At 36.0% G+C, this 20,975-nt stretch overlaps 1 protein-coding gene across 1 annotated transcript; it reads left to right on the top strand.

Moving 5' to 3' along the window:
• Positions 1–3,948: 3,948 nt before the first annotated feature.
• crfb4 (cytokine receptor family member b4) lies at positions 3,949–20,737 on the top strand. Its single transcript, XM_052148682.1, has 7 exons — positions 3,949–4,079; positions 8,604–8,730; positions 10,249–10,415; positions 11,430–11,584; positions 12,346–12,490; positions 17,109–17,263; positions 19,359–20,737. The coding sequence occupies exons 1-7, from the start codon at positions 4,019–4,021 to the stop codon at positions 19,608–19,610; spliced, it is 1,062 nt and encodes a 353-aa protein (XP_052004642.1). The 5' UTR covers positions 3,949–4,018; the 3' UTR covers positions 19,611–20,737.
• The last annotated feature ends 238 nt before the right edge of the window (positions 20,738–20,975 follow it).

Genomic DNA, 20,975 nt, shown 5'->3' with positions numbered 1-20,975 from the left:
CGAAGTCCAAAATACTCAGGGACTCTTATTTTGAAACGTCTTTGTTTAGTGTCTAAACACTGTGTAGTTCACATCATCCTATCACAAATATGAACCGTATTTAATCAACAGTAGATCATCACTGATCGCTTGCCATAAATATCCGGTATTCTGTAAAACTGTATATTATAAAAACAAACTTGTCTCTAGCAACACTAGCGTTCAAAATCAATATGAACTTAACAATCAATAATAGTATTTTATTCCCAGCTAATTTGTGTGATTTAGTTGGAGCTTTAATAATGTAATATATAGTATATAATATATATACTATATATGTACTGGCAATCATCAAGGTGGATGCTTCACACTGATCCTGGCTGAGGAAAGTCCCCTGTGTAAAGCTCTTTATAAATGTATCATTCATTCATTCAGTCTGTGTTAAAGTGAGTGGAAATTTCAGACGGCCAGAGAGCGGGCCGGTGTTTCGACCGCGAAATGTGCCGGAAGACCCGCGATTAGCAGCAATGTGTTGCTGCGTTATTTATGCAGAACGGCCACAAAACGGCGCCGCGATATGCAGAAAAGGACCGCGAAAACCACCTATGACTACTTGATGAGAGAGCTAGCTCAGCTGCGATAAAAGTGGCGAGATTTGGAGAATAAATGATAAGAATTGAATATTAACTGAGATGAATTCATCTAAAGAATGAAACAGCAGAGAATTTGTATTCTGTCTCACAGCATTAAGGAAGACGACGGTGCAGGTTGATCAATCAGAAGAAAGGGGCGTTTCAGGTCCGCTCGTATGTGCCAATCACATATTCAAGCCATATATTAGTGAAATCAAATAATCAAAATGCTCAAATTCTGTCCTGTGGCTAGTTTTCCAATTTGAGCATTAAATCGAAATTACGAAAAACAAGTCACAAACAAGTTTGTTTGATTTTAATATTGGTTTTGTAAATGAACAATGAAATAAGTTGTTTTTGTTTTTCCGATTTTGCATTCCTAATTGAAAATGAAATGAACGAATGATACACGGACTTACACGGATTCTCCAGGCCATTAGGTTTCACTGTAAGCCCATTTAAGTTGCTTCAACATACTTCAAAAAATTACTTAGTGCTCCTTTAAATATCCCTGTTTTAAACCATTGTGATTACATATACAATTTAGTAACGATCTAAGCTAGTATTCACAAGATTGTTTGTTCAAACTTAACACAGTGTGGTCCATGAGTTGTCACCATTTATGCCCTTGAGCACAGGGCACTTAAAGGGGTAGTTCACCCAAAATTATCTCATCATTTACTTTCCATCATGCCATCCCGGATGTGTGTGATTTTCTTCTGCAGAACTCAAATTAAGAACAATTGCAAACCAGAGCCGTTTTCAAAAGCTGTTTTTAGAACATTTTTGAGAATGACATACTTCAGCTTTGAGGCTGTTAAAAGATTCATATTTGTGGTTTGGTTCAATTTTGGTTTAAATATGGTCATGTTTTAATTTACCCTGCCAGTGATTGTCAGTGAACTAGTGGTTTCCATAATCATTAATAACTGTGACCATGAATGACCAGTGCCACTGTGTTTCCATCTCTTTGTTTGGGGTGCATATTCAGAAAGCTGTTTTAAAAACAAAGTTTATTTTTGCAATTCCGTTTGTTGGTGCAGAAATTACAAGCGTTAACTTGATTTTAGTATGTAAAATCTCTGTTTTAGACCATTTTAATGTGAATTTAGTAGCATTACGTCACCCTGGCATTGAAGCTGTAAGATTAGATATAACTTTAGACTGATTAGGTTATAACTATATTATTATACTAAAATAATGTTAACATGTATAACGTTTACATATTGTGTCTGTACTTTTAAAACAATGTGTATTTTAGCGTTTATAAATAGGCTCCATTCACGTCCATTGTAAGTAACTCACTCAATGTTATTGAGCCCATAACAAGGCTCTGGGTATTTACAACACAATCTTATTGTAAAATGTCACCAAATACTTTGTTGAAAAAAAAAAAAAAAAACATAATTGGAGGCAATTAGCTGTAGTTCAGTCAAGTGTAGATGTGTGATGTGCAGAGCACAAACAAAAGAATATAAGCAAAGGCATATTGCTCTGTTTTTCACAGAACAAAAGTGTAAATATTTGTTGCTTTTTATGAATATCATCTTTAGATTTGCTCCTAGGACATTGCAAACAAAGAAACCAAGCTCAGCCAAGTACAGAAGAGTCCATTTTAATGAAAGTCAGGGCTGAAAACATTTACACAGTGAATTCTAACATTCAAAAAAGAAAAGAAGTAAAGGCAAGAGCAAATGTTGCTCATATTGTGAAGTCTTTGCAAATTGATAACTCAAAGGCTGCTCAAGTGAAACTTTCACTGGCAACTCTGATGTCTAACTTCCAGACAGATGATGATCACCCAGCTTATACAAAGGGTTTGTTTGTATTTGTATTATTAGTTATATTTAATTTACCATAATTATTCTTTATATTTCATTAAGGCATTTGCATTAAGAAAATTTGACCTTTGTTGAACGTACGTGTATTGGCTACTAGGCCTACATTGTAACCTGTGACTTTTGCCATGGCACTGTTTTTTAAAGCTGTTATATAATCATATATATACAGGGTTGGGAGGCTTACTTTTGAAATGTATTCTGCTACAGATTACAGAATACATGCTGTAAAATGTCATTTTTGTTGTTTCTAAAACAAGATCTAATTTGCTCCATGGTCCAGTTCTGACACTCACGTGCCCATTGTAGGTGCTTTCGGCGGAGGACAGGTGTCAGCATGGGCACTCGCAAGGCCGTTTCTAGGCAGTCACCTAGGGCCGCACCTGCTGGTGGGGGCGCCAAAGAGGAGGCCGCTGCCATGCTCCCCAAACAAGAACAGGGGCGACCCCAGAACAGGGGCACCAATAGGGATCTTGCCTAGGATGCCAGAATGGTCTAAAATGACCTGGGCTGTGGCTATGCAGCCCCGAAACGCAATGCACTGTGTGTTCTTACACCTTTCTATCATGGCCAGCATTAAGGCTTTCAGCAATTTGTGTTACAATAGCTTTTCTGTTGGATCGGACAAGAAGTGTAGCCTTCAATCTCCACCTGCATCAATACGTTTTGGGCGCCCATGACCCTGTCGCTGGTTCACTGGTTGTCCTTCCTTGGAACACTTTTGGTAGATACTAACCACTTGCATACCGGGAACACCCCACAAGTCTTGCCGTTTTGGAGATGTTCTGACCCAGTCGACTAGCCATCACAATTTGGCCCTTGTCAAATTCGCTCAGATCCTTACCCATGCCCATTTTTCCTGCTTTCAACACATTCAATTCAAGAACTGACTGTCCACTTGCTGCCTAATATATCCCACCCCTTGACAGGTGCCACAGTAACAAGATAACAGATGTTATTCACTTCACCTGTCAGTGCTTTTAATTTTTTGGCTGATCTGTGTGGTTGGGATTTGAACCCAGGTCCCTTTTTACTCTAAACATGAACAACCACCAATAGATCTCACACACATAAATTGTAATATATATATATATATATATATATATATATATATATATATATATATATATATATATATATATATATAAAGTGTTTAATAAGTGTAATGCAAAGTTTTTTTCTTATCTTGCCAAGGGGACTGTGCCAGACGGGTGCGCCCTAAAAAAGTAAAAGGTGCAAAATTCAGATATTTATTTAGTTTGTTTGTTTGCTTAATTAGCCTACTAATGGCCTACTGTATGTGTACTGTATCCATTACATTGTACCTCGGTCTCTTCTAGCACCTCTTCCTGTACTGAGTTTCTTGTAATCGTGTCGTGCAGAATATAGCAGAATGCAGCAGTACAAACGGTAAATCAAAATGTGGATTCTCTTTCGCTTTCCGTTTGCACTGACTGAGTAAAACTCCACCTCCACGCGCTCTCATATATACACGGAAACACAAACGATTCTAACGAGTCACGCGCTCTCACAGACACAAGGACATTTCAGAAAGCTTCATCAAGAATAATGAGCACCGATTTCTCCTGTCTGTCTGCTGTCGCATTTTATATCGTCTGTTTTGGAACAGGTGAGACTTTCATTTTACATGTACAAGAGGCTTTACTCAGAAAAACAAAAGATTCACACACCAAACATCGCGAACAAATCTGATAATTGAACAATAAAGATGTTCAAATATTGGGCTGGTTCATTGTTTACATTGTTTAAACCTACTTTTTATTATTATGAAACGTTAGACGTGTCATGTCAGCCAGCAGGTAATGGGGAAAACCTGTCTATATGTCTGACAGTAAATGTGAGCACCACTTCCTGTTGGTTAATGATTCAGAGTGAAACATTGACTGGAAGAAGTGTTTTTGACTGGAATGGAATTACGAAGTGCACAAGTAAACCGTTTTCCCTATATTTATACCAGTTTTCGCTAATATAAACTAGTTTTACACTATATTCAAACTCTTAGCTTGCTTTGTGTGAAATAGGCATCCCTTCTGAAAAACAACACTTAAATTCGAATCATTTCCACTACAAATACCATTACGAGTGTATTGTGTTTTGGGCCACAGTCCATTTGGATTTAATGGTTTGTATTGGATTCCATTACAGATATGTATTGGTCCCTTATGGTATCATAACATGCCACCAATAGAAGCCAACACATAACCAGTACAGACCCACAGGGACCATTATAGTTTACATTAAAACCATTACGATTTCTGTGAGATCAGATAGTTGTTTCTTAATTCTCTGTATTATAAAAATTCTAATTCAGTGTAATAAAGCAGTAAAAAAAAATACCATTCATTCATCAAAGTTCAATTACATATAATTGACTTATACAGGTGAAGTCAGAAGTTTACATACACTTAGGTTGAAGTCATTAAAACAAATTTTTTAACCACTTCACAGATATAATATTAGAAAACTTTTGTTTTTGCAAGTTGTTTAGGACATCTAATTTGTGCATGTGTAATTTTTCCAGCAATTGTTTACAGACAGATTGTTTCACTTTTAATTGACTATATCACGATTCCAGTGGGTCAGAAGTTTGCATACACTAAGTTAACAGGAAATGGTGTCAAGCCTTTAGACAATTAGCCAATTAGCTTCTGATTGGCTAATTGGAGTCAATTGGAGGTGTACCTGTGGATGTACTTTAAGGCCTACCTTTAAACTCAGTGCCTGTTTGCTTGACATCATGGGAAAATCCAAAGATATCAGTCAAGAAAAAAAATGGTGGACCTCCACAAGTCTGGTTCATCCTTTGGAGCAATTTCCAAACACATGAAGGTGCAGTGTTCATCTGTACAAACAATAGTACGCAAGTATATACACCATGGGACCACATAGCCATGATATGCTCCGGAAGGAGACGCATTCTGTCTCATTGAGATGAATGTAATTTGGTGCAAAAATTGCAAATCAATCCCAGAACAACATCAAAGGACCTTGTGAAGATACTGGAGGAAACAGGTAGACAAGTATCTATATCCACAGTAAAACAAGACCTACATCGACATAAACAGAAAGGCTGCTCAGCAAAGAAGAAGCTACTGCTCAAAAACTGCCACAAAAAAGCCAGACTACAGTTTGAAAGTGCACATGGGAACAAAGATCTTACTTTTGGTGAAATGTCTTCTGGTCTGATTAAACAAAAATCGAACTGTTTGGCCATAATGACTATCGTTATGTTTGGAGGAAAAATTTTGAGGCTTGCAAGTCGAAGAACACCATCCTAGCTGTGAAGCATGGGGGTGTCAGCATCATGTTGTGGGGGTGCTTTGCTGCAGGAGGGGCTGCTGCACTTCACAAAATAGATAACATCATGAGGAAGGCCAATTATGTGGATAAATTGACGCAACATCTATAGACATCAGCCAGGAAGTTAAAGCTTGGTCACAAATGGGTCTTCCAAATGGACAATGACCCCAAGCATACCTCCAAAGTTGTGTCAAAATGGCTTAAGGACATAAAAGTCAAGGTAATTGGAGTGGCCATCACAAAGCCCTGACCTCAATCTAATAGAAAATTTGTGGGCAGAACTGAAAAAGCATGTGCGAGCAAGAAGGCATACAAACCTGACTCAGTGACACCAGTTCTGTCTGGAGGAATGGGCCAAAATTCCAGCAACTTATTGTGAGAAGCTTGTGGAAGTCTACCCAAAACATTTGACCCAAGTTAAACAATTTAAAGGCAATGGTACCATATACTAAAAACGTGTATGTTAATTTCTGACCCTCTGGGAATGTGATGAAAGTAATAAAAGCTGAAATGTGACTCGCCTTAATCCGGGTGGCAGAGGACAAATCTCAGTTGCTCCCGCGTTTGAGACCGTCAATCCACACATCTTATCAAGTGGCTTGTTGAGCTCATTGCTGCAGAGACATAGCGCCTGTGGAGGCTTCACGTTGTTCTCCGCGGCATCCACGCACAACTCACCACGTGCCCCACAGAGAGCAAACCACATTATAGTGACCACGAGGATGTTAACCCATGTAAATCTACAAAACCGTAGCAACCGGGCCAATATGGTTGTTTAGGAGACCTGGCTGGAGTCACTCAGCATGCCCTGGATTCGGACTTGCAACTCCAGGGGTGATAGTCAGCGTCTTTACTCGCTGAGCTACCCAGGCCCGATATTTTACATTCTTAAAATAAAATAGTGATCCTAACTGACATAAGACAGGGAATTTTTTTCTACAATTAAATGTCAGGAATTGTGAAAAACTGAGTTTAAATGTATTTGGCTAAGGTGTATGTAAACTTCTGACTTCAACTGCATATGTCTGTTTGTGGCAGGTTGTTGTAATATCTGTTATATTTTTTGTTTATGTGCCACCCTATTAGATTAATGCTGAAAACAAGCATATAAAGGTAGGCTACTCTGAAAATGTTTTAATGAATTGCTGTTTTTCAACACATTAAGGCCCACATGTTTTTTGTATTTTCAAGAGTTTGTAGAAATCATAAAAATAACATTGAAAAGATAGGAGTTTGCCTCGAGGTCAGCTGCCTGCTAAAAGAATGCTCCCTTTTTAATTTTAGATTAAGATTGCAAGAAGATGCTAAGCTTTATGTACAAAGTTGCATGTCCTCAGTATTTACAGGGACACCTTTTTCAATATTTTTCAGCAAAATTTGACCGACTCACTCACTGTTCTTCTCCCCAGCCTCTTAAATGTTTGTTCACGATTATGACCAGGGCTCGAGTTGAGGTGGGATGCGAGGGGATACCATACCTCAGTGGCATAACTTGGATCCCACAAGCCCCTGTGCAAAGTCCCTGTTGCACCTGTCAGTTTCGTGCTTCAAAAATGGCCAAAGAAAATTTCAAGGAAATCTGTTGACTTTCTGTAACAAGAATAGAAAAAAGGATTGCGTTGACTAGTGTTTTAGGACATTTCCTGTGACTTCAGAACATAATAATATATATGTACATAAATGTGTACTACTTACTTTTGCACTGTTTAAGCATCCTGCATAGAGACAGCCCAAGCCTCCATTACTAGATCAGTTATTGGAGTAGAAAAGATACAAAATACAGGAGATTGCTTGGAAAATATAGATAGATAAACTATACACTGCTGTTAACATTATTTATTTACTACAAATTCCATCAGTCAAAACTAAATGTTCTGCTTTATATGGAGCTTATAAGGATAATATCATAAAATTGCATGGTATGTGGAAATCCCTGTCATGTGGCCTGTGAGGTATGCATTATATATGAACTTCTAATGTCTATATTTTTATTATGAAAATCATAACATTTTTGACATAATTTATGTTTCTATAGCTAAACCGTAACAAAATATCGAAGCTGGACGATTCCACCAGTGTATACAAATTATATGATATTATTACACAGCTCTCTGGAATACTCAATTCTGATTGGTTAATAGCGGCATCTAGCGGTCTTATATTGCTCAGTAACAACCGCACATCCACATATCAGACCACTCATCAGGAGGGAGTCATGAGGAGTCAGATGGTCATTTTCACAAAATAAACACTAACAGAACTCTGACGTAAACCGGAAATGTAACTCAGATGTTCGGCGATTTCTTTCTTGTCACATTATTACATAATTTCAATGCAAATCAACATTTTATGTCCATGTATTTATTTATTTGTTTAGTAGCCATGTAATAAGCATGATAATGTACAGTCATTAGTTGTCGTACTATTCATATACTTATTCATATTTAATTCACATTATTATTATTATTAAATGTTCATATATTACAATTGAAATATATTTCTGTAATTTCTTAATGTAGTAAAACATATTATTATTCAGTAATACATAACAATTATTTAATATTCATGTTGAATGGGTTCCAAAATATGATGATTAATATGATGATGAAAATTGGACCTCATCAAAAAGTGCAGAGTATGATGAATCCTCTGAAGGAAAATAATTAATCAAGTGTCCAGCATACATGTGAAATCCTTTGATACTGTTTAAAAAGTGTTTTCAAAATGTGGGAATAATTATAATACAATTTTGACTGGTTCTGTATATTGTTGTATGTTTTGTTACTAGGTAAATCTTTGTGATAGCCAACACATTTGTGTGTGTGTGTTTCAGTGTTGTCAGATCAGCTCCCGGCCCCTGATAATGTGAGAGTAATATCACTGGACATGGGATTAGTGTTGGAATGGGATCCACCACAAAGCATAATTTATGAACACTTCAGCTACACTGCAGAACTCAAGTAAGTTACCGATCAACAGTCAGTTTGTAGCGTGGCCACATAAGGGATGAATATTTATATTGCTGTGAATTAATCAAATTATTCTTATAAGACAGATGCTTTGTTATAATTATTCTACCTTTGTTTATTGCCCGCATATGTGATTGAGTTCCCGTTTTACTCCCGCGAGAGTTCTGTCGCGTAGCTCCAGGGAATCCCCCGTGACGTCACTCGAATCAGTTGAATGACTTTACTTCTGTTTAAAAGGATAAATTCATAATAAAAAATAAATAAAAATACATGGACAAAAAAAAAAAAAAAAAACACTTCTGTTTAAAAGGAGCCGGTAAAACGCCGTTCAGGGGCGACACGTTGCTGCTCAAAGGGATTAGCGATCGATCGCGCGAAAACCACCCTATCAAGCTTTTCCAGACTGTGACTGAAAATACATTGTGGAATTATCTTTATTTTCATGGATTTGTTACCTTTTGGATTTCATCACAGAACAGTGCTGCATCACAGCGAGCTCCTGGACTTAAAATGTATCAACCGGTGAGGCCGATTCAACACACACACGCACACACACTTACAATACATGGAACGGGACTATACAGACAATTCCTCCGCTCTCTTTCACAAATATTATTTATTTACTTTTTTCTTGTTTTTCTTTGTACAACATGTTTGTATATTTCCTGGTAGCTACATCTTGATGTTGTTTTTTTTTCTCTCTACTTATTGTAAATACACTTGGGATTTAAAATCGAGTTGATGTTATCCAAGCCTTCTTATTTTTTATATAAACATTCTAACACAAGTTTAACAAAGGGTAAGACCATAAAGTTTTTGTGTATCATCACCTATAATCTAGGCTGAGCGTTACAAGTTCAAGTGTCAGAAGTGCACAAAATAAGGATTTAGTTACAAAATCACTTTTCAGGTCTCAAAAACGAGTTTGTTAAGTTTTATACTGTGTGATGAATTACCAGTGTGGGGTGTAATCATCTGATTGCAAAGTAAATAGTTCCTGTGATCAAATTACTTTTTAGTGAAAATAGTGTAACGTATTACATTTTAAATTCTTGTAATCAGATTAGTGGCTTTCAATTAATTGAATTACTTTGTATTTCTAAAATAATATTATGTCAAATCCATGTAAACAATTATGTTCATATGTACATCTGATTGCATTTCTGTGATTTTTCAAACATATTGGTGTGGATATTTCCGCAAAAAGTAACTTAAAATTAATTAGTAACCTAATTACCTTTAAACTCCAAATACTGTATTGTAGTTTTAAAATAGCTATTAATTAAAATTAAGGAATTTTAAATAAACATGATTTTTTTATTGATCTGATATGTTGCAGAGACAAATTGTCATTGAATTCAATTGTGCATTTTGTGAAGAAACCAGCTATATAATGCTGCTTAAAAAATACAAGTCAGATTGACTTAAAAATGAACTGAGACATGCATATACAACTACACAATGTATAATTGAATGTTTTGTGTGTGTTCTCTCTCTCTGTACATGTAGAGGGTGGAGTCACTATGAGGCTGTATGTGCAAACAGCTCAGCACTAAGCTGCGATTTCACTAACAACGTCACCGTTTTTGGGACTTACCAGCTTCGTGTTCGGACAGAACTACATGGACAGATGTCTGACTGGGTGGAGACTAATGAGTTATCATTGGATAAAATAAGTGAGTCACTTTGTATTTTGGACACCACTCAGGAGCTCAGTACCCAATTTCTCTATTTATTGTGTATTTGTGCTTATTTTAAGCTTGTTGACAGTACGGGCTACTCTAGAACACAATTAGAAATAAAAACAGAATAACTGAATTAAAATGCACTGGAACAAAAACAGAGCAAGATAAAGTATGAAAATCCAAATTTTTACATGTTTAAATACAAGATAAATACATGGAAATCTAAACAAATGGTGAAATAAACATAAATAATTTCAATATTTAATGTGCAAATATTATTTCAAAGAATTACTGTCTCACAGTTTAGGCGTAATTTCCACCACACAAAACAATTCTGCCCCAAGTTTTGCCAAATGTTAGTGTACTTGTTAACCTGTTAAAAAAGTGTCATTGAAGAGGATGCTTGAGATGAAATATGAGACAAGAGATGTTTGAAGAAAACAAAGAAAAGACAAGGTAAATATAAGTTGTGAGCAGAATGCTTTTATTGGGTATCATTTCCATGAAATTTGTAATTTTCCAAATTACTCAAAAGTATGAAAAAAATATTTAGGTACATCAATTGAAATGAGCTGTAGGGAGACAAAGGAGTCAGCCATTATATTTCAAAAATTATAAAAATGTAATTTCCATCAGTGTCATTTCAGCACAGAATTCTTTTAAACACAATTCAAAGATTGAGATTTGCTGGAAATCACATTGTGGTGGGAATTTTCTTAACTTAAAAATCTTCTGTGATGCACATACAGTACATACACTGTTGGACAACGTTAGTAGTCAAATTAAACTGGTGAGAGTGTAAAAAATGTTTAATCAAGATTTTACTTTCTAGAAGTTCTCAGTGCTAAAAGTTCCCAAAGTCCAAGAACCACTCAATAATGAATGTGCTTGTCTTCCCCCCCCACAAATATAATTACAACTATATAGAATCTGTCTTACCGTAAACATCTTGATGTGTTCCTCTCATACTATGTTTGTATAAAAAGCAATGTTACATGTGTGCAGCTAAGGTCAGCGCTCCTCATGTGCAGCTGAAGAGCAGAAAAGGCCAAACAGAAGTTGATATCACTGATCCTCTTATGAGAAGAAAAAACCTCAGGGATGTGTTCGGAAACATTGTTTACGTCATCCAATTTTGGAAAAAAGGAGAAGTGAAAAAGGTAATGTTGCTAACCTAAAAAAACAAATTAAAAACATATTATGTTATATATTATAACCTACTGTACACCTGCTTTATATATTATATATATTGTGTCTTTTTGCATTTGTTTCTATTTGACCTCCAAATTCTCTATTCAATAGCAAACTAAATCATACTTTCTAGAAAAGTATATTATTTTTGGACTGTTACATCTTGTTCTCTGAAAGGCTCAGAGGGAAAGGCCTAGAAAGGGTCAAATAAAGGGATAGTTCATTTTAATTATGTCTCTGTTTCCTCTCAGTCATGCTATTCCAAACTCATGTAAGATTTTATCTTCTGTTAAACTCAAAAGGAGAAGTGTAGCATAAATTCCAAGCTGCCCTTTTTTTCATACAGTGAAAACATACAGTGCTAGGGTCTGTCAAGCTCCAAAAAAGATTAAATAAAAAGCTTTATTCAACTTGTGCATTATATCCCAAGCCATCTGAAGTCATACGATAGTTTTATGTGAGGAACAGATGGTTCAGATTTGCTGAAAATATTATTTGTGCTTCCACATTCATTGAGAATCAGTGGCATTGGGCATCACTGATTTCAGACCTGGTGCATCAAGTGTCATATTTGAATATATGTGAAAGCAAATGAGATTTGAGAGCTACAGTACGCCGAAGTAGATGTCAAGTAGTAGGGGTGTTTTATGCATGGTTGCTTAAAAAAACACTTGCAGCAACTTTAATATTATTGACCTTACAGTATGTCTTTGTAATACTATGCTAACAGGAGGAATTAAGAAGAGAACAGAACAGAGTTATATTACCTGGACTGGAGCCTCTGGTAAACTACTGTGTCCAGGTAGAGGTTTTGTATTTGAATAATAAAACCAGCCACCCCAGCAATGAGACCTGTGTGAATAACACACACAGCAGTAAGTATTCTCATTATGTTTTCATATATACTGTAAATCTGTTTATTTTCTTCCATGACAATGGTTAATTCCATGCCAAATCAGCCTAATTTCTCTGGAATTTAACCATATCATTAGGCCAAAGGGCCCAAAATGGAAATACAAAAAGAAACATTTGTTCTGAGCTGAAATCTAAAAGGATATTTAATTGTCTTTAAGACTTCTGGAGTTATAGGCACTCCACATTTGGAAAAACAACACAAAACAAATGACCCCCCCCTCCTATTGTATATGCCATATAGTGTAACAAGGGGTGCTGAAGTCAACAGATTTAAGTAATAGACCTCCATATCTGTGTGTTAATAAGATAATTATGCTGCCAACTTTCTAAAGTAAGTACAATTTTTTAACAGTGTAATGGATTTCTCAGCAAATATTGATCCATGACGTTTATCATATTTTGGCTTTCACCATCATTTATGTTTCTAAATATAATTTGGGGCCAGGGACATCTATTGAAAATGTATTTATGTTTGTGTTTGGGTCAGTGATGTGAGGCTCATTTGTTTGTCCGGACCTTTTAAGTTATCTAGTAATACATTAAAACAAATACAATAATTAAAGACACCTATTATATGATGAACATGTTTCAATTTCTGAATTAGAATTTATTTTCATATTTCTTGCTGGGCTTAAAGTCAAAATGACCAGGTGAAGTATCTGTCATGTTAGTGAAAAAAAATAAAAATCCCTTTAAAAAAAGCTGACATTCTTGGAAAAAATAGATATTTTTGGCATTGTAACGTTTCTGGTAACAGGCAGATGAGGAAACAATGACAAGTATTAAGTGTAGAACCCAGGTACAGTTTATTTACATAAGTGAAGTCTGGAAATCATAAATCCAATTGTGAACAAAATACTTGACTTGACATGAAACTAGACTTGACATGAACAAAACAACAAAGTTACACTCACAATACCTGACACCAGACAATGGCAAACATGAGGGCTTAAATACACAGAGATGGGTAACAAGACAACCAATGAACTGACTGAACTAAAAACAAGATAACAAGACTAATTAACTAAAACCAATGATAAACTAGAAATTATAACAAAGTAATCAACCAATGAACCAATGAAAACAAGACACATGAACAGGGGAAAAACATGACAATATCACATGAGGAAACAGGAAATCACATGTTAAGAGAACACATGATCAGAACAGCAACTAAACTAGAAAATAAAATATTCGACACAACGCCGAGTGAATGACAGAAGGGGAAAGTTATTATATAAAAAAAATACATTATTTAGATTTTTCAGGAAAGGCACATTTTGCTCATGTCAAATAGAGTAACCGTGAAAACTTCAATAATGATTAAATTGAGTCACTAAATTTTTTCTTTGCAATTAACATTTTTTATTGATTCATATATACATAACAAAGAAAAACCCAACACATATACAATGAATCAACATTTCACATTTAAACCCCACTATATCCTTCCCCATTCACCAACCTCACCCCGACTCCCAACGAACACCCTGTGGTCCCATATAATAACACACACACAACCAAAAAAGCTAATATAATAAACATACATAATTAAACTAAACTACACTCTCCACATCCTCTCCCCGAGATTCCCCCCAAAAAACTAAATAATTGCCCCATTTTTTAACAAATAAGTCCCAAAACCCCAGCCTTCTACTTACCACTTCCTCGAAAGCAGCCATCCTCCCCATTTCCACACACCACTCCGAAAAAGAGGGTGCTCCATCCGACTTCCATCCCATTAAATTATTTGCCTGCTTATCATGAGACTGGTCAGGACCCAATTTTTTTATGTAATTATCCCCCCAATTTATGACAGACCCATCACCAAAATTAAAATAAGAAAGATTTGAGTGCTCAAAACTTCACACATAAAACTCTGAACTTTCAACCAAAATTCTTGAATCTTAGCACACCCCAAAAAACATGGGCTGTGTCCCCATCTTCTGATTGGCATCGCCAGCAGGTGGGTGTGCCTTTCAGACCAAGCCTATACAATCTAGTGTGGGTCCAATAAAATCTTGAATTGCATAAGGTGCACCCTTGCATCTCTAGATGCAGACTTTTAGAATACTAGCCCACACTTCCTCATTCAATACCAAGTTTAAATCTTTCTCCCATAATCTCTTGATAGAAGAGACTGTACCAAATAGTTACATTTTGGAATATAATTCATTTTATTAACATTAACCTTCCCAATTATAGATAAATCTTATCAAGTCCACCTGCCTACATTCTCAAAAACCTTTTAATTAAGGGGTCAAAATTAACTTTAACTAAATCAGACAAATTTGCTGGGAATAAAATACCCAAACACTTATTGACCTGTTTGGGCTACTGGAAGGCTCCTGGCTGTGTGACTGAGACTGTCAGGTCTGTGTGACTGGGACTTTCTCTCCCTCACTGGCGTTCTCGGCGGCCTTTTTAAGCCCATCTCCATCGTCACTGTAACGAGACAAGGCGTTACGTATCATTAATAACCAGGTGATGGCCCTTAGTGACAGACTAAGTGACCCCACCCCGCTCCACAGAGATGTCATAACTTTACTTAATCGGTTAGCCAGAACTTTTGACAATAGTTTAACATCTAGCTGGATCAGGGAAATTGGACGGTAACTCTTACACTTGCTTGGATCTTCTTCTTTTTTAAGAATCAGACTGATCCAGGCTTGTGTCATGGTTGGCGGAAGCTTTGCATTATTAAATGATTCTGTATGAACTTCTAACAAAAGTGGAGCCAGTTCTGTAGCATAAGATCTAACAAACTCGGCAGCAAAGACATCTGACCCCGGAGCCTTGCCTGTAGGCAAGCTCCTCCAAGTTTATCTCAGAATCAAGAGAATTGTTTTGCTCAGCCATCAGTTTAGGAAGATCTAATGGTTCCACAAAGTTTCTAATATTCTCATCAGTAGAAGAAGATGTGGAACTATAAAGATCAAGATAGAATTCTTTAAAAGCATTATTTATATCAATGGCTGAGGTAAATATTTCACCACCAGCAGATTTCACTTAGGGAATGATAGAAAAATTCTCTCTGCTTTATCTCTAGCCAAAAGCTTCCCTGCTTTGTACCCTGACTCAAAGTATGACTGTCTTGCCCTGAGTAACCAAAACTCTACCATCCGCGAAAAATAGTAATATATCTGTATTTCTATCTGAGGCCATCAGACGACATTCAGCTCTGCCTCGGCACTTTTTAATATTCCCTTCCAAATCTTGCTCTGGATGTTTTGATGAATGACACATAAGTTTTAACATTTGTTGGAAATCAGGATTTTGCAAAAGGGATACAATAAAGTGGCAACCTTTCCTCTGTATGTGGCAACACCAGTGTGTGATCTGAGAAGAAGATGTTTCCAATTGAACAATCAACGACAGAAGAAATGAGGGACTTAGATATAAAACAAAATTTCTAGAGGAAATCTTATGGACTGATGAAAGAAATTGTATCATTTCTACCAGAGGGGTTCATAATTTTCCAAGATTTTTACACATCCTGTTAAGCACTAATGTTGCTCTAGGGGGCATACACACTTTTGCTTCACTATGGTCAAATACTGAGTCCATCAAAAGATTAAAGTCTCCTGCCAATATTATATCATGATGGGTGCCAGCAGCTTGCAATATCCCTTCCAAGATCTGTAAAAAAGCCCTGATCATCAGTGTTAGGAACGTAAATATTAGCCAAAATCAACCTTTGCCCCTGAATTTCTGCTAAAACAATAATGACTCTTCATAATTTATCATTAATCTGTTTGAGACATTTGAATTGTAGATGTTTACTTATCAGTGTAATGACTGCTTTCATGGCTCTTACTTGAGCCAGCACTAAAGAAAAAATGTCCACCCCATATCTTCCCAAATTTTTCAGCTTCCTGCAAGGAAAGATGTGTTTCTTGTAGAAACACTCTATCATATGTCTTACGTTTAAGAAAATAAATAACCTTCCATCTTTTTATGGGGTGCCCCAACCCATTCACATTTCACGTGGAGAGAGATAATTCACTCATATTAACATTTGACATGTTAGAAATAATAGATTCTAAATGAAAATTATTAAGATCACTAACCCCGAACCAAAGAAACACCAAATGGCTTAGTCACTTCAGATCACCATCCGAATTGAGTCCGGGGCTTCCAGCCTGTTGCTCCGAGTAATCAGCCCGAACACATAAGTGTCTTTTAATTTCTCCAGAGCCCGAGGATTTTGACTTTTTTGACATATTGTCTTCCTAGAACAATTAAGAATCTGACACAAATAGTACTAAAATGAGCAAAGTGCGCATAGCTCACCACTCACACATCCACTCTTTGCATGGCATCAATTCCCATCAAAATAATGATTTCTTGTAAAAAAAAAAAAAAAAAATTTAATTTTAAAAAAATTTATGAAACCAACATGAAAAATGATAGTTCTAAGAAGCTAGATTTTTAATAGATTTCTCCATTTTATCATCTTGGGCATCCATATTTTTGATTGACCCATTTATGATTGTGGTGTTTGTACAGTGTATACTGAATGTTTCATAGTGATGGTTCAACCATTGTTCTCTAATACTCATGTTTATGTCCTGTCAGATGAGGTGGAGCCCTGGCTGATAACAGTGGTGCTGCTGGTCAGTTTTGTGGTGGTGTTGTGCATTGTCGTCCTGGTCTTTCTGGCTGTGTGGTTCAGCTATAAAGGATGCAGAATCATGTACCCTGATGCCAAAATGCCAGAGCATCTCAAAAAGGTACTGACAGGATAAGAGACAACATCATCATTATGCTGAACAGAACAAGATAAATAGTTTATAAAGAAAAACTAAATTAGATGACAGGGTAAAACGTTGACATGAATTACACAGTTGCACAGGCAGAAAATTACTTTAGGTGGGACATAATAAAAATGGGTGTGCAAAAATATATGCGCATATACACTCATTGAGCACTATATTAGGTACACCTGTATACCTACATATTCATCCATTATCTAATCAGCCAATCATGTGGCAGCAGTGCAATGCATAAAATCAAGCAGATATGGGCCAGGAGCTTCAGTTAATGTTCACATCAACCATCAGAATGGGGAAAAAAATGAGACTTCAGTGATTTAGATTTTGACATGAATGTTGGTGCCAGATGGGCTGATTTGACTATTTCTGTACACAACAGTCTCTAGAGTTAACTTAAAAAAATAACCAAAGAGCGGCAGTTCTGTTGACAGAAATTCCTTGTCAACGGAGAATGGTCTTGAGGCAGATGTGCTACAATAGCAGAAGATCACATTGGGTCCACTTCTGTCAGCTAAGAAGAGAAATCTGAGGGTACAGTGGGCCTACCATTTGTGTGCCTCAGCTGAAATCCAGATTCATTAGACCAGGCTATGGCGAAAGAGGTTGTGGTGAGCCTGTATATATATATATATATATATATACAGTATTTGAAGTCAGAGAATCTCTTATATTCTGGGTGGGTCTGGGTCCACCATTGGAATTACACCAGGATGAAAACAATCAAAAAACAGTGTTCTCATATCCATAAGAGGTGAATGAAATCGATACAGAATATTATTGTAAGTCTTAATGCAGTCATACCATAATGTTTTGTAAAACTTGGTGCATCACAAAACATAGAAAATGGAAAAACAGTTACAAAAATATAATTTTAATATTGTATCATTAAATTCTATCATTGTTTCATGTAAACACTTCTTTGTAAAAAATACTTTTTGTACTAATAATTTACTCCAATGTAATGCACAACAATTTACTAATTAATGTTTTCTTTGTTTAGAGCTAACAAAGGAGTTTGTTAATGACAAATAAGTAATTTATAAATGCATTATAAATCATTTATATGTAGTTATAACAACATGCATAAAAAGGGAGACCAATACTTGCAAAATAATGAACATTTTAACTAAAATGTTATCAATGCTTAATTAAAACACTTATTCATACTTATTTGAATCAGAAACGTAAAATGCCATAATTCATTATTTGTGTCTCAATGCGGAAAAAATAGATGATAATGTCTATATTTTTCATAATAATCTCCTTGTTTAATTTCACACACATTGGCATTAAGGGGTATGCACCCTTAAAGTGATAGTTTACCCAAAAATGAAAATTCTCTCATAATTTACTCACCCTCATGCCATTCCAGATGTGTATTACTTTCTTCTGCAGAGCACAAATGAAGATTTTTGAAGAATATTTCAGCTCTGTTGGTCCTCATAATGCAAGTGAATGGTGATCAGAACTCAGAAGGTCCAAAAAGGACATAAAGGCAGCATAAAAGAAATCCACAAAACTCCAGTGGTTAAATCCATATCTTCAGAAGTGATTTGCTCGGTGTGGGAAACAGATCAATATTTAAGACCATTTTTACTATCAATCTCCCCCTTTGACCAGTCCTGACCAATAGGAGGCTGAATGTGAAAGTGGAGATTTACAGTAAAAAGGACTGTAAATCCTTTAAAAGGGTCCTTACAGTATAAAAGAATATAAAACCCACACCTATCATATAGCTTCAGAAGACATGGATTTAACCACTTATGGACTACGTACTGTATACGCTGCCTTTATGTGATATTTGAGCTTTATAGTTCTGCTCACCATTAATTTGCATCGAATGGACATACAGAGATGAAATATCCTTCTAAACATCTTCGTTTGTGTTCAAAAGATTTATATGCTTTTTAATCATATGAATGCAGTGGGTTATCCACTTATATTTGCTTCTAATTTTACACCAGATCAAGACATGTTCATGAAATGGCCGTTTTCACCAGTGTAATTGTACTGTATATTACTGACATTTTTTCTTGATGTGTTTGCACTGCAGTATTTGTCCGAGCGGCCGCAGTCCTCCATATTCCTGGCCATGCAGAACAACTCCCAGCTAAAGGAGCAGTTTCACGAGGTCAGCGTATGTCACAAAGAGCCCATCAGCTCACAGGACACTCAGCAGACAGATCGACCAATCAGGATTCAAGCGAACATGGACGAGACAAGTAGTGGTGAGGAGAGACCTGAAAGCACCGTCACTTCATCAGATAATGAAGAGGAGAAGTTACTTGACGTAATGAGACTGTAGTGCATCTTGCCATATTCATTTTTTATTGAATCTGTTAAGAACTGTTATTGAGGTTAACAGTTCAACAAGACTGTGGCTTCCTGAATAAAATATTAAAGTACTAATAAAGTTCATTTTTTACTAAAAGAACACCAGGACTACCATGGCTGCTTGCAGATGGTGTTTCAACAAATTCAGTAGTAACAGTATTGGTGTGACTTCTACTGGTTCATCATTTGAACAATTTCAATCCCAAAATCTTTATTTTACTCGATGCTAGGTTTTTCTTAAAAGAAATTAAGCCTATTTTTAGAAACATTAAGATGTTTTACATTGTTAAATGATTTTCTTGACAATTAAGTACATTTCCCCCCAATCTCATTGTCAGTACTGTCATGTGAAAACGATAATGACATATGATTTAAATTGTGAAGTATACAGATTTAGGGCATGGTAAAAATATAGATTTTCTGATTAACCACAACCTTTATTTGAATGATTCCAATATTGATTCTTAAAATCTCAAGATCATTGTTTTACTCTATGTGCAACCCTCTACAGTCCAAATGTGACCACATTTTGTTCGATGTAACTAAAAATGCCACTGGCTGGTAAATTTTCACATTTTTACTCACCAGTGATACAGTATATTGATGAGATCAATGCAATCCATTTGTCTGAATAATAGCTCTTTTAAAGCTGAAGTCATTTCTGCACCACTAGCGCCAACAAAAGGAATTCCAAAAATAAACTTTGTTTTCAAAACAGTTTTCTGAATACTGGGTCTATCCCAGTGCTTTCTTCGACATAACATAATACATTGTTACTTATAAACTTTGTGGAATGTTCCTCCATGTCTGGATCTCTTGTGTTATGTGACAAGATCACTCCCATTATAATGAATGAAACTGTGCAAATCATTTACACCAGGGGTGCCCACACTTTTTTGTGTAATGATCTACTTTTAAATGAGCAACTCAATAAGATCTACCAACTAAAAAAACACAGTTTCATTTAAAATAAGAAAATGCTTGTTGGGACTACTGCATGTATCCCTACATGGAATTCATCTTCTAATTAATAAAAAAAAAATATATAATAATGTTCAATGTTGATATCATTCAGTTTTAAAACTAAACCCAAAACACCTACAGCACAATAGATTACAATAGCCAGGGCATTTACCTTATTCTGATGACGAGTAAATATTGACCAGGCAAGGTTGTTTATTCAGTTGCCATGACAACTAGGTTAGGACTTCTGAGAACAGAGCGCGAAATTGCGATGCGACTGCATGGAATCAGAAAGTTTTGCCTAATCCGGCAGTAGCATCTCAATTTCGCGCTCTGTTCTCAGAAGTCCTTGGAAAGCACTTATGCGCAAATA

The sequence above is a fragment of the Xyrauchen texanus genome, chromosome 18 (genome assembly GCF_025860055.1).
Source record: "Xyrauchen texanus isolate HMW12.3.18 chromosome 18, RBS_HiC_50CHRs, whole genome shotgun sequence".
NCBI classification, from domain to species: Eukaryota; Metazoa; Chordata; class Actinopteri; order Cypriniformes; family Catostomidae; genus Xyrauchen; species Xyrauchen texanus.
This window is presented reverse-complemented; position numbering and strand designations above follow the sequence as displayed.

Excerpts from the sequence above, each read along its gene's own strand:
- crfb4 (XM_052148682.1), top strand. The coding sequence starts at position 4,019 with ATGAGCACCGATTTCTCCTGTCTGTCTGCTGTCGCATTTTATATCGTC. Across the intron at positions 4,080-8,603 it reads TATCGTCTGTTTTGGAACAG|TGTTGTCAGATCAGCTCCCG; the intron begins GTGAGACTTTCA and ends TGTGTGTTTCAG. Across the intron at positions 8,731-10,248 it reads AGCTACACTGCAGAACTCAA|AGGGTGGAGTCACTATGAGG; the intron begins GTAAGTTACCGA and ends CTGTACATGTAG.